The following is a 13,592-nucleotide window of genomic DNA, read 5'->3' as shown; positions in this document are numbered from 1 at the left end:
GAATCGAACGAGATTCTAGACTAAGCGGCCTTCATTTCGTTTACGTTCGTATTCTCTTTGTACCCGCGTTGTGCCAGTCCTGACAACGCTTGGGGTGTTTATGGTGAATGGTCTCTTACAGCAACTCTAGTGGTGCGACGCTGTGTGCCATAATGAGAATACATGATTCATGACAGCCACTCTAAACGTGCATGAATAGAGGGATCTATCTCCCAGAAACATCCGGTACACTTCAGAGACTGCTCAAACGACATAACACCACTATCGTGCGCAACCTAGTTTAAGCATCTCATACATATCCAACTTCGTGTGCGACGAAAAAAAATAGGCGATTGCCGGTAATCTGTTCTTTAGTCATCAGCATGTCCTTGTGGTTCTTGTTTTTTACAGACCTTGCGCTAGGCAGGGTTGGTAAGGCAAGAGACTCCATTGCTGATCTGAGCGGTGGCATCCCAGCCATTGGACTTGGTTACTCGCTTGTACTTGACGAGCCTTGCATTGACATCTTCTCTCGATTTTCTTCCGAAGGGCGGTGAGACTGGATAGTGCTGCAGTGGACCAGTCTGTTCTGGGAGCATCTCTTTATTCAGGCATGCCGGAGACAATCTCGTCAGATGATGGGAGGCCAGCAAGTCGATGATTTTGACGAATCTGCAACAGGGATTGTTCTGTCTTTCTGAGCGCGTACCTCGCACCTCCGCCACTCTGTTACACGCAAAGCAGACCGAAATGTATTGACTGAAGGCGCCACTTATCAGGCTGTTAAGATAAGCACAGGAGCGGCCAACAGGTTAAATATTGCAGTGTCGTCTTCTGTCTAGCTGCAGTTCGAGGCGGCCAGCACATTCACTTGCCTTCGTTTTCCTTGCTGGTATGCGCAACAATATTGACCCCACACTTAGCTCTAATCAGTCGAATTAAGTAACGTTGCCCCATTCTGAAACACAAAGTTTGTGTGGGAGAAAATCAAGAAAAGAAACAGTGTGACATTTCTTTACGAAAAGTTGCAAATACATAATGCAACGATTGTGAGCCAAAAAAAAAAAAAAGAAGAAAGAGAACGATATGCTCCGGCTGAGCTGTAAGGTTCCAGCCATTGCATTTGCTTACGTGCTGGTTGTGGATGAGCCATTCCTTCACATCCTTGCCGGGTTCTGAAAAGTAAGGGTGTCGCCCTATTTCATGTATCAAGGCGTCAGTTGTCCACACCAAAGGACTCCGAGGTGACTGTCAGTTTCCGTTGAGGTCCTTGATAGTGTCGGAGGTGAGCAAGTGAGGTGTCGGCTTCAGCATAGATCGAGCGATAGCTGCTCTATCGTCTTGAATGAAGTTCGCAGCAGCTCGACCACAAAACTGTTATGGGTCAGTTGGCTTGTAACAGTTTAGTTGTATGGCTGTGGACCGTGCAACGTAAATGGGGCCTTTGCGAGAAGTTTTTGCCCTAGTACACGGGCCCATCGGCAATGGTTGATCCCTTGAGCGATTCGACGTGCGTGGTAGCTCAGTCAGTCTAGTCACACCCAGCTGGTACCCGTCGTTTGTCTTAAGCAGTTACACCCTAACCATTCTCAGTTATTTAGACTCACCCAGTGGGCTTTGTCTGGTAGCCGAGAAATGCAACGGGCATGAGCCAAGGAAAGAGGAAGACGCGAACTGGCAAAGCCTACTGACACCATCATTATCTGACCATCAACCTTGCCTTGAAAATAAACATCATTCAGATGTACCCGTAACAATATGTACATACCTGCCCAGTTGTAAAACTTTACTCAAACCAGTGGAATGCAAGCATAGCATCATTGCATATGTGCTTGCTTAGTGCTGAAAGAGGCAGCAAATCAGGTGTTACTACCGCTAAAATATGAACATATGAAAAGGAAATTCAGAGAATATAGAAAATAATTGATATAGATTCCAGAAGTGCTATCTTCTTAAATTAAATTTCTTTGTGATATGTTTGGTAACAAAATATGTGCCTTAAAAAATTTTTACTGCATATGCATAGTAGCACAATAAGGTATCTTCACCATGTCGACTAAGTGCATCGATATAAATTGCTTTTCTCGTGCATTGATGTCACTTCCTTGGATGTGATGCACTATACTTGGCGATAACTTACCTTAACATTGGAGCTAAGTGGGACTTCTGCACATTCGTGCTGCTGCACTCATAGTTCGGCAACTTTTGGTTGATTTCAGGTTTGCTCGCTCATAATGTTAGCTGTTAGAAAGGCAAAAGTAGGGGCCAGTTGGTTGTACATGGTTGACACTTACGACGCGCTGGAATTGAACACTAAACGACACACTGTTGTCCAAGTAGAACACACACGAACGCGAACTAGCAACTGTTTATTCGATGAAAATGTGACAAACCTATATAGATATAGGGTGAAAGTGAAAAGAAAAGGAAGAGCGTAAACCTGCGCACTGCCCACCACAAGAAAGCCACCATCTGCACGACATCAAATCTGGCGTTGTCAACTATCTAAAATATCCACATGAAAAAGTATATTCATCGTCGGACAAATGAATAGATGGCGCACTAACACACCTGTCTTCACCGAGCCTGCGCATCATAAAAGCTTAAATGATTTTTTCTTTCTTTTGTGTCTGTGGATCTTGATAAAACAATGGTGTTTTCGAAATTTGACTTACAATGACACTTCATGCAATGGGTAGCTGATTTACCGGGGTGAGGGGTGACTAATGTGCTTGCAGTTGTAGTCATGCTCGAGTAAACGAAGTTTGGTGAAGCAAGTTAATAGACTCAGGGACAGCGAATACTTGGATGCCTTGATCACTGTCTTGGCCGAGAGGCTCTTAAAAACCGTTGGCAACACGTATAAAACGAATGTAGGATTAAAAGAGAAGTCAAAAGAGAGGCCTATTGTTATGCCCTACGTCTACGGCATTTCGCACGCACTGAAAATAATTTCAAGTAGGCACGGCATACCCATGACCTTCACAGCACTTCACAAGTCAATTTCACTTTGTCACCAAGTAAACGGCAACAACCAGAAGGACAACCATACATGCTTTGTGAAGCATGTCAACAAGTTTGTACCTCGTGAAAAAAATGTTGTACATGGTGCTCCTTTGCCATGCGGAAATCGGTACATTGAGCAAGCTGGTAGGTGTCTTAATTTACGTTTACCCAAGCATGACTACAACTGCAAGGACATTAGTCACCCCAGTAACTTAGCTACCCATTGCATGAAATGTCATTGTAAGCCAAATTTCGAAAACACCATTGTTTTATCAAGGTCCAAAGACACAAAGGAAAGGGAAATCATTGAAGCTTCCATGATGCGTAGGCTCGGTGAAGACAGGTGTGTTAGTGTGTCATCTATTCATTTGTCCGACGATGATAATACTTTTTTACGTGAATATTTTAGACAGTTGACTATGCCAGATTTCATGTCGCGTAGATGGGGGCTTTCTTGTGGTGGGCAGTGCGCAGGTTTACGCTCTTTCTTTTCTTTTCACTTTCACTTTATATATGTTGGTCACATTTTCATTGAATAAACAGTCGTTAGTTAGTGCCCGTGTGTGTCCTACTTGGGCTACAGTGTGTCTTTTAGTGTTCAATTCTAGCGCGTCGTGAGTTTCAACCATTGTTAGCTGGTTTGGAAAAATATATTTACGAAAATGTGAATGGGAAAAACATTTCGATGGGCCAGTGTGCACTTGGCCATAGTATTTGCATATTTTTCTTGGAGAACTAAGCAGCGTGCTTGCGGTCCCACACTGACCCAATATGTCAAGGAGGCCATGTTTACTTTAAAAAACGGGCATGCTTAAAAAGGTGATGCTGGCTAAGAAATGGGAATAAAAGGACGGCATCCTTGCTAAGTGAACCGTGATTATTTTATGTACGACATCCCGCAACTGGTAAACTCTCATAATAAATAAAACAGCATTTATTTAAGCAGAGCAAAATGAAACATTATCAATAAACTTAAGTACTGTATCTTGGTGCGGTAGCAGGCATGCAAATTGGTGCTGTAGCTTACACACTGCTGTCAAGAAAAGTTGTCGCGGAGTATAGAAGATTGATTGCTGTGCCGCTTGTCCCATTTATATGTGACCTGAGCTCCTGCCTCACTGATGGCTGACAAGCAGTGCCTGTGTGAAATCTTGTGAAGAGTTGTGCTTCTTTGTAGCTTAATGAGATTCTTGCCAAGGATAGCAAAAGGCTGGAGGAAATTAAAGCAACATAATAAAAATAACAGCTGGAAACAATAAGAAATGAATGGTAAACTTAGCTTTTATCATAGCAGCTAATAGTGTAATTTTATCTGATGTTTTATGTCCTGTGTAGTTAACATAACTACACTGCTGTTATTGAGCAGTTAAGGCATTGTAGATGGAGCAAAAGTCCAAATTCACAGAGTTCACATCTTCTAATGGAAAAGCGTGCTGGCACTCTTGAAGTGAAAACAATGGGCTTTAACTTTCCTCAAACCTGTGCCCCTGCAGTCGCCGTTGAAGCTTCCACAAGTGTCGTCAGCTGCATGCAGAGTTACCGACATAGGTAGTTTATCTAACTGCCATTTCTGTTTTCCAGGCACAACTGACACCATTGCTTGCAGTGCTGGAGCCGCCCGTGCTACTGAGGATTGTGTCATCGCTCATCCTTGAGAGGAGGATTATTCTTGTCTCAGAAGACAGCAGGTGGGCCGTCTTTTGTTCTTTCTGTTATGTCAAATGTCGGAGGGGCCACTTGTTGGAAGAAGCCGTACTTAGACACTTCAAGGATATGCTTGAAGCAGCTACTGACCAAGCCTTGAAAAAGATCATGTTAATTTTGAAGCGGTCAGAATCATATCTCAAGCCAGTAGACTTGCTTAAATTATTGTAGCACAGTTGCTGTTGGCAGCCAGAAATGTTGCTTCTCAAGCACGTGCTTATGATGAAAGCCAAATGAATGAACCACGGATTCTTTGCGGTGGGCTCTTACCTCCTGTAAGGCTGTTTTTGCCTTTCTTTCTGATGGGAAAACAAAAACTATGAGCTGTTTTTCTTGATTTGCAGCAAGAGGACGCCGACATTGCTGCTCTGTGCTGGGTAATAGACTCAGATGGGTTATATTTCTTTTACTAATCCTGGCAAGACTTAAATCATAGTTGCCACTGCAATAGTAGTTCAATTGAGCTGATTGCGCCATTTTGTCACAACTGCAAATCTCTTGCTTTGTTGTGCACGTTCAAGCACAGCTTGCGCCAACTGCATAAAGATTTACTTGTCCGTTTTTTTAGTGACATTGAGCCGTTTATGGCCTAAAACTATTCTTGGTGATAACAAACACATCTGTAGCCTTTCCATAATGCCGCTGATGCCCTTGATTCATTCATTCCAGCGACACAATTTTTGTCATTATATTCAGCCTAACCAAAGTGTCTGCACTGCCACATCTTGGTTGCGAAACTGACGTAGCGTGGTAGCAAGCGAGCCCATGTAAAAACTGGGCTGTACAGTCGGCCACAAATTAAGAATGAATATTTCACTCATCCTAAATGACATTGGAGTAATAGGTGTTGTCGTTAATTGACAAAAAAATAAGGATGTGAAATACTATTTGAATTTTGAATTTGCATTGAGCAATGCCTTATCATTCTATTCATTTTTCAGATTTGGATCAAGTGATGCCTTATCATTCTAATCCTCTTTCGAATGTTTAATATTCAATGTTTAGAATAATTTGATAAGGTGGATATCTAAAATGCAACAAAAGCCAATGCGGCAACTTAGTCATGTTGGGGGGCTAAAACTAGTGGTAACATCATTACAATAAGTCTTTTTGTTAAAGTTTTTATCGACACACTGTTTCAGATGCAAGCGCATGCTTATTTTAAAGGAGACTGAGCAACTTTCGCATGCAAAAGAAAAACCGGGGACAAACCTTCAAGCCCTCCACAATTTCGCTTCTGAAACAAAGGCACATGCTGCAACCAGTCTTCAAGAAAAACGAATGCGGCACTGGCGTCCGAGGCCGTCCACAGCCGTCCAGGTCGTGCAAGTTGATGAAGCTCACTAGTACTTTGCCTATGCCGATCACGCACATCTTGTGCTGTGCAGGGAAGTCAGATTGTGGCACTCTGTCGTTTCAAGAACCTTATTACTGGTTTCTCTCTTAATGTTGGTCTGGTGTCCTTGTCTACATTGCAGCAGCATTTCAAGCATGTACACTAATAAGAATATTCACCAAAGTTTAAGCATGGTTTGCTCCAAATCATCCTAAATTTTATTGTGTCTGCTCCAAAATTGCTCCAAAATACAGTTCCTCTGGCTCCAAATGTGCTCTGATATATTTTTACCTGCTCTAAAATTGCTACAAATCGTAAATTAGGCAAGCCACCACTGGTGACTAGAACAAGTTCATTCGGCCTATTGATTTCACAAATATCATTATCAAAACCTCACGTGTCATGGTCAGTTTCTTGATTGTTCACTTTAAGAACAGGCATTTTCAGTGGCCGCTATTTCTGTTTTGTATGGGTTTTGGTGGTAAACTTAACCGTGCACTCCTTTTTTCAAACTCTAACGTGTGCCCCCGCAGGTGCGTCTGCACAAGTAGGTTTTTAGTGCATAGCAACACCACAAACCCGAGCTAACAGGGGGGTTTCGACTCCCTCTTATGCCTAACCGTGCGTGGCTTTGCCGTTTCCGGGGAAAGGAGGATCCTTGGGGTTGAGCCTACGCCCGGTGATTGGACTTTAAAGCCCCCCGGCAGAGGCAACGCACCCCTTTGACCTCGGCTTCACAAATACGGCACCCCTAGGCTACGGCACCCAGGGGAAATCGGCAGTCACCTTTTCCTGTCTTCCTCTCCTCCCAGATCTTTGCCTTTTTCTTCACTTTTATTCTTTTCTGTCCTCTCCTCTCTTTCATTTACTTCTTTTTTCCTGGCGGCAAGGGTTAACCTGGTGTATATATCCAGCCTTGGGTAGATATAATAGGTTATAGGGGCCATGTACAGCTGGTGCCTACATTTCCAAAGTGTTTCGTAGCATCCTCTCGTAGGGCTTTGTGGTGGGCGGCTGGCATGGCTGCTGAAGCACTAACATATTTCATGGGATTCTCTAACCCTTTCCAAACTGATCGCCCCTCGAAGAGGTGGTGGACCGATGCAGTCTTTGAACTGCTAACCAAGAAGAAAAACTACTTTCTGAAATATTATATTATTCAATGCCAGAGTACAGAAAAGAAAGCGAGGAATATATCGCCCTTCCTTGTATCAAGGTGTCTCATGGTAACGCTGGGCACGGGTACAAGACCAACAAGACCGCCAGTGGTGGCATGCTTCTTGATTTTAATGATCATGTAAAATACGAAAGACTATGCAACTTGACTGCATTTGGTGACCATCCAAGCACCATGACCTCACACCGTATAATGAACACTGTAAAGGGTGTCGTATCTGATGGCGACCTAATAGAACTATCCGATGACGAACTGCTAGAAGGCTAGAAAGATGAAAATTTCATCTATGTACAGCGCATTAAAATACAAAAAGAAAAACAAAAACTTTCACCAAACACATTATACTTACTTTTGGTTCCACAACACTTCCTACTGAAATAACAACAGGCTACCTCAAACTACAAGTGAGGCCTTACATTCCGAACCCTCGGTACTGCTTCAAGTGGAAGCGCTTTGGCCATGGCATTCAGAGCTGCCAAGGGCAGCTTACATGCTCTAAATGCGGCAGCAGTGGACATTCCGCTGATGATGACCATTAATCCCAACTGCATTGTGCCAACTATGATGGGCACCATCTGGCATATCCCAGGTCCTGCGTGACCTAAAAGAAAAAGAAATCATCACCATTAAATTCAAATTAAACATCAGCTTTCGTGAAGCGAGACAACGTGTTTCCCCGCTTAATGCAGGGAACACACTGTACACTGAAGTGGTGCGAGGGAGACGCCACCACTACTGTTTTCGGCGATGCCTCTGACAATGCCTGGCGTGTCAAAGCAAACGCCATAAGCCCCGACAGCGGGAGCAGCCTCGCCTACCACACCCTCCCTGAACCCCGCCCCACTGAACGCCCCTGTAAACCCTGGCAGCAGCCAGGGTACCACACAAACTAAAAAGGTCGCCTCGACCTCCGGCCCGGTGAGGATGAAGGCCCCGTTCGTCGCGACGAAGCCTGCCCTGAAAACAGGAATGTCTGGCGCCTCTCCTGAGGCGATGGACACCTCTGGTGAACCGACGCAGACTGCGTCAAAGGAGCGGCGAGGTCTTCTCGCCCGTTTCAAAAAAGACAAAACAGTAATTACAGGACCTCGCAAAGGCCCTGTAAAATAAGTCATTTCTTTTTGGAGACACCAGCCTCACTCATTTCGTGCATACAGCACTTCTTTACTCCCAATATAGAGGCACAAATTATACAATGGAACGCCAGAGCAGAGCACTACTTCGAAACCTCGATGATGTCCAAGAACTTCTACACAAACATTCTCCAAAAGTGCTGTGTGTACAGGAAACACACCTAAAATCCAAGAATACAAATTTTTTTGCGTCAATATGTTATCTTCCGAAAGGACAGAGATGATGCTGTAGCATTAGCTGGTGGTGTAGCTATTATTGTTGACGAGGAGTAGCATGTACTCATGTACCGCTACTAACATCCCTAGAGGCAGTGGCTGTTCGAGCAGTTCTATTCAAAAAGCTCATCACCATCTGTTCTTTATACATACCGCCACAACACCGCCTTGAAAAACATAAATTCCAGTCTTTAATAGATGTGTTACCAGAACCGTATCTGATTCTAGAGGACCTGAATGCGCACTGCAGTTTATGGGGTTGTAATAGTGTTGGCTCAAATGCAGTGCCCCCATGCAGTGCTGATAGTTGTGTTGAGCTGTGCAAGCCTGGCATAGCGGGGGGGGGTGGCAGTTTTGGAAACAAAAAATCCACAGTTTATTCTGGGCAAAGGGCTTAACATGTTCTCATGTTCTTCGCGGGCCTGATGGCCTACTGTTCACGGTAGTCATTACCGCATGGCCATCTGTTAATCTACACATGTGTCAACTGGCGACGAGGATGAAAGGAAGTTTCATGAAAGTCTTCGTTCCTGCACCGCTGTGCCATCTGTTCACCATGCCAAGTTTCGGCAACCTCGAGCCGTACGAGGGGGCAGGAGACAACTGGCCCTATTACGTGGACCAGCTCCAAGCATTTTTCCAAGCGAATGATATCGCCCCAGACAAGCGTACTGCCATGTTCATCAGCTGCTGCGGGCAGAAAACGTATGCTTTGCTTCGCAATTTGGTCAAGCCCGCCAAGCTCATTGGCAAGACGCAGGACGAGATTCTTCAAGTTCTTGGAAGCCATTATTGTCCGCAGCCCTCTGCCGTCGTGCAGCATTTTCATTTCAACTCGCGCGTTCGTGCAGAAGGGGAATCAGTTCGAAATTTTAGCACAGCACTAAAAAGCCTGTCCGAGCACTGCAACTTCGGGGCTGAACTCGAAAACATGCTCCGCGACCGCGTCGTCTGTGGCATAAACAACGTTGATGTCCAAACAAGACTTCTGGAAAAACCAGACCTCACCTTCGACGACGCCGTGCAGACCGCCCTGGCAATGGAAGCAGCAAAAAGGAACGCAGGTGAGATAGCGCAAGCGAACACAAGCAGCGCTTTCTTGACTCACCGTGTCTCGTCAGGTTCTGGGGGCGTAACCTGCTACCGCTGTGGGGACGGATATCTTGCATCAAAATCCAAGCATGTGAAGACAATCTGCATTCACTGCCAAAAATGAGGTCATTTGGCGAAGGTGTGCAATTCGCGACGAAGGGACAGCCAAGCCCAAGGCAACAGCCCTACCAAGGCACGTTCGTTCTCGCCTTGCAGTTCACCATCGTCGAGTAACCGTCATCGTGTTAATACTGTATGCAAGCAGGACACCGCTACCACTTCATCTTATGAAGTTTTCGACATGTGGCCGGTCGACTACGCCACGCTGCCTTCGTCTTTCACTGTCGCTGTTGACATTTGCGGCAAGCCGCTTCGCATGAAAGTGGACACGGGGGCAAGTGTCTCAGTCATGGCCAAATCGCGTCTTCCTCAGCTTTTGCCTTCGGTTCCTGTTCAGCTGTCACAAGTGCTTCTGCGAAGCTATTCCGGGGAACTAAAAAAGGTTCAGGGCAAAGCTGACATCAGCGTGAAGTTTCATGGCAAGGAGGCCGACCTACCTATTTTTCTGACCGGAGACGGATCGCCCACTCTTCTTGAACATAACTGGATGCGTGAGCTGGGCATCGGCGTCTCCGGCATTGAAGTGAACATCCACTCACTTTTCGACCTCAAACACCTAGTCCAAGACTACGCTGAAGTGTTTGAAAAAGACCTGGGCACATTCAAGGGTGCTAAAGCTTCTCTACATGTTCCTTCAGATGCTCCGCCTCAGTTCTTCAAGCCATGTCCACTGCCGTACGCCTTGACAGATGGAGTAACTCAAGAAATCCATTGACTAAGAAGAGATTCCATTCTTGTTCCAGTCAAGACAGCAAAGTGGGCTGCACCTATTGTTTCTATTACCAATAGGGATGGACGCATCAAAATCTGTGGAGACTTTGGTGTCATCATAAACCCAGTGGCAACAGTGGAGCAGTACCCTATTCCAAAGATCGAGTACCTGTGGACTGTGCTTGCTGGAGGTGAGAAATTCACAAATTTTGCGAGATGCGTACCAGCAGGTTGTGCTTGACGAGGTCTCTAGGGAGTATGTCACTATTTCGACGCATATGGGGTTATTTCAGTACACCCGGTTGCCTTTTGGCGTCTCATCTGCTCCTGCCATATTTCAGTGCGAGATGGAGAACTTGTTCAGGGGACTACCCCATGTAGCAGTCTATTTTGACGACATTCTTGTGACTGGCGCAAATGATGCTGAGCACCTTTGCAACCTTCGTGCTGTACTTAGCAAGCTTCAGGAATCTGGCCTCAAGCTGAAACATGAAAAATGCCATTTCTTCTTGCCACAAGATGAGTATCTTGGGCACATCATCAACAAGAAAGGCCTTTCCCTGAATGTTGACAAGGTAGCAGCCATTCTGCATGCTCCTTTGCCTCAGTATGTCAGGGAACTTGAGAGTTTTTTGGGACTTGTAAACTTCTACAGGCGCTTTTTACCCAATCTTTCGTCACTCCTACGTCCACTGCACTTGCTTCTTTGTGAAGGGAAGAAGTGGGAGTGGGGACATGAACAACAAGTTGCATTCAATGCCTGCAAGCACTTGGTGACATCAGCTCCAGTTCTTGTGCATTTCAACCCTGCCAGGCCTGTTTGCCTCAGCTGTGACGCATCGCCTTATGATACAGGTGCAGTTCTGGCGCACAAAGATGCTGATGGCGGGGAACATCCCATTGCTTTTGCCTCGAGGAGCTTGTCAAAAGCAGAACAAAACTATAGTCAACTCGACAAGGAGGCACTGGCTTTGGTGGAGGCACTGGCTTTAGTGTTTGGTGTGGATCGGTTCCACCAGTGCTTGTGGGGCATCTCATTGGAATGAGAGCACACACTGACCACAAGGCACTTCTTGGACTCCTGGGTGCCAACAAGCCCGTTCCCGTGCAAGTTTCGCCTTGAGTGGTCAGGTGGGCTCTCAAGCTTTCTGTTTACAAGTACAAACTTGTATACAAGCCTGGCAAAGAGCTTGGCCACGCTGATGCTTTTAGTAGACTGCCTCTTCCTACTGACACTACTGCATTACCACGACCTGCTGAAATATTCTTGCTAGAGGAGGCATAGCCGAGACTCCTTTCACCAGGTGCACCTTGTCCGATTTGCGATCACTTGCGCCTTGTCCGTTTTGAAGGTGGCACCTTGGGAAACCGACACAGCGACCACTTGCGCCTTGTACAGACAAAAACATTGACCTCTCCTGAAACTTCTATCGCTGCAGCTCCACCAGAGTTGGAGCCGCCGCATCTTCATGCGCCAGCTGTTCCAGAAGTGCCTCATCAGGAACAGCTACCTGGAACTAGCTTCTCTGGGAGTAGCTGTGCCACGGAGAGCGACGGGACTGCTCTTAATAGTGGTGTGCATATGAACAGTGACTCTGTCGTGCCTATGCCTAGCACGCCGAAGTTGCGATGTGGCACAAAGAACTAGGAAACCGGTCAATAGGTACTCCCCGTAGTCTTCCTCCTAAGAGGGGAGGAGTGTAACAATGTTGGCTCAAATGCAGCGCCCCCACGCGGCGCTGATAGTTGTGTTGAGCTGTGCAAGCCTGGCACAGCGGGGGGGGGGGCTTTGGAAACAAAAAACCACAGTTCATTCTGGGCAAAGGGCTCAACATGTTCTCATGTTCTTCGTGGGCCTGATGGCCTACTGTTCACGGTAGTCACTACTGCCTGGCCATCCATTAATCTACACATGTATCAGGGGTGACTGCTGATGTGATGCATGAGCCCCACAGGGGCGCCTGCGCAAGTAGGCGTTTGGTGTGTAGCGACACCACGGACCCGAGCTAACGGGGGAGTTTCTACTCCCTCCCACGCCTAGCCGTGCGTGGCTTCGCCGTATCCGGGGAAAAGGGGATCCTGGGGGTTGAGCCGACGCTGGTTGATTGGACCTTTAAGGCCTCCCGGCAGAGGCAACACACCTCTTTGGCCCCGGCTTCACGTAGACGGCACCCCTGGGCTGACCCACCCAGGGGAAATCGGCAGTCGCCTTTTCCTATCTCTCTCTCCCTACATCTTCGTCTTTCTTACTTTTTTAGCTTTCCTGTCTACTTCTCTCTTCTGCTTACTTCCAATTTTCTCGGCGGCAAGGGTTAACCCTGTGCAAATAGCCTACCTTGGCCTATGCGCATTGGGTTATAGCAGGGTTGTACGGCTGACGTCTGCAAGCTTTTAGCATCCGCAAACTTGCAGCGTCCCCTCGTTGGGCTCCGTGGTGGGTGGCCGCCAACGCTGCTGAACAACATACAATTAGCATGCAGAAAGCATTTCCCTTACTTAGTGATCGTGCCTCCTCAAAGCGGGTACGCACCGAAGACATCAATTTTCTCATCCGGCCAAGACAAATGTTTCCTCGTTTCCACGTTATACACTGTGAAAAAACTAACAAGCAAGCCAGAACTGTATCCCCCTTCATAGTGGCTAGATGCTTAACCGAAACTCTCGGTGCTGGGTACAAGGTTACCAAAATGGCCAGCGGAGATCTACTTCTTGAGATACGTGACAAAGACCAATATGATAAGCTGAACACCCTCACAACGTTTGGAGACACACCCATCAGTATTACGCCACACAGGTCCATGAACTCATCTCGCGAGGTCGTATCGGACGTAGATTTGCTTGACCTGACCGAAGCTGAACTTCTGGAAGGATGGAAGAGCCAGAACGTGACAAACGTACAGCGTATTAAGATCAGAAGAGATCAAAAGGAAATCCCAACCAAACACTTAGTACTGACCTTTGCTTCGAGCGATTTGCCGGAAGCTATTCAGACTGGGTACACAAAGACATCCGTGAGACCATATATTCCCAACCCCTGCCGTTGCTTCCAATGTCAGAGATATGGCCACGGCTCTCAAAGCTGTCGTGGCCGGAAAACTTGTGCTCTGTGTGGAGTCGT

General features: G+C 46.4%; 1 protein-coding gene across 6 annotated transcripts in view; it reads left to right on the top strand.

Annotated features, from left to right (window-relative positions):
- Positions 1-13,592, top strand: part of LOC119169167 (DENN domain-containing protein 2D) — a 647,735-nt gene that overhangs the window by 288,217 nt on the left and 345,926 nt on the right. For all 6 annotated transcript variants that reach the window (XM_037420269.2, XM_075886337.1, XM_037420270.2 and 3 more), the window contains one exon: positions 4,567-4,673. In XM_037420269.2, the coding sequence (XP_037276166.1) occupies positions 4,567-4,673 (107 nt within the window). The remainder of the gene's footprint in view (positions 1-4,566; positions 4,674-13,592) is intronic.

This window comes from Rhipicephalus microplus, chromosome 2 (assembly GCF_043290135.1).
Source record: "Rhipicephalus microplus isolate Deutch F79 chromosome 2, USDA_Rmic, whole genome shotgun sequence".
Taxonomy (NCBI): domain Eukaryota; kingdom Metazoa; phylum Arthropoda; class Arachnida; order Ixodida; family Ixodidae; genus Rhipicephalus; species Rhipicephalus microplus.
Note: the sequence above shows the minus strand (reverse complement) of the source record. Positions and strands in the feature narration are given on the sequence as shown.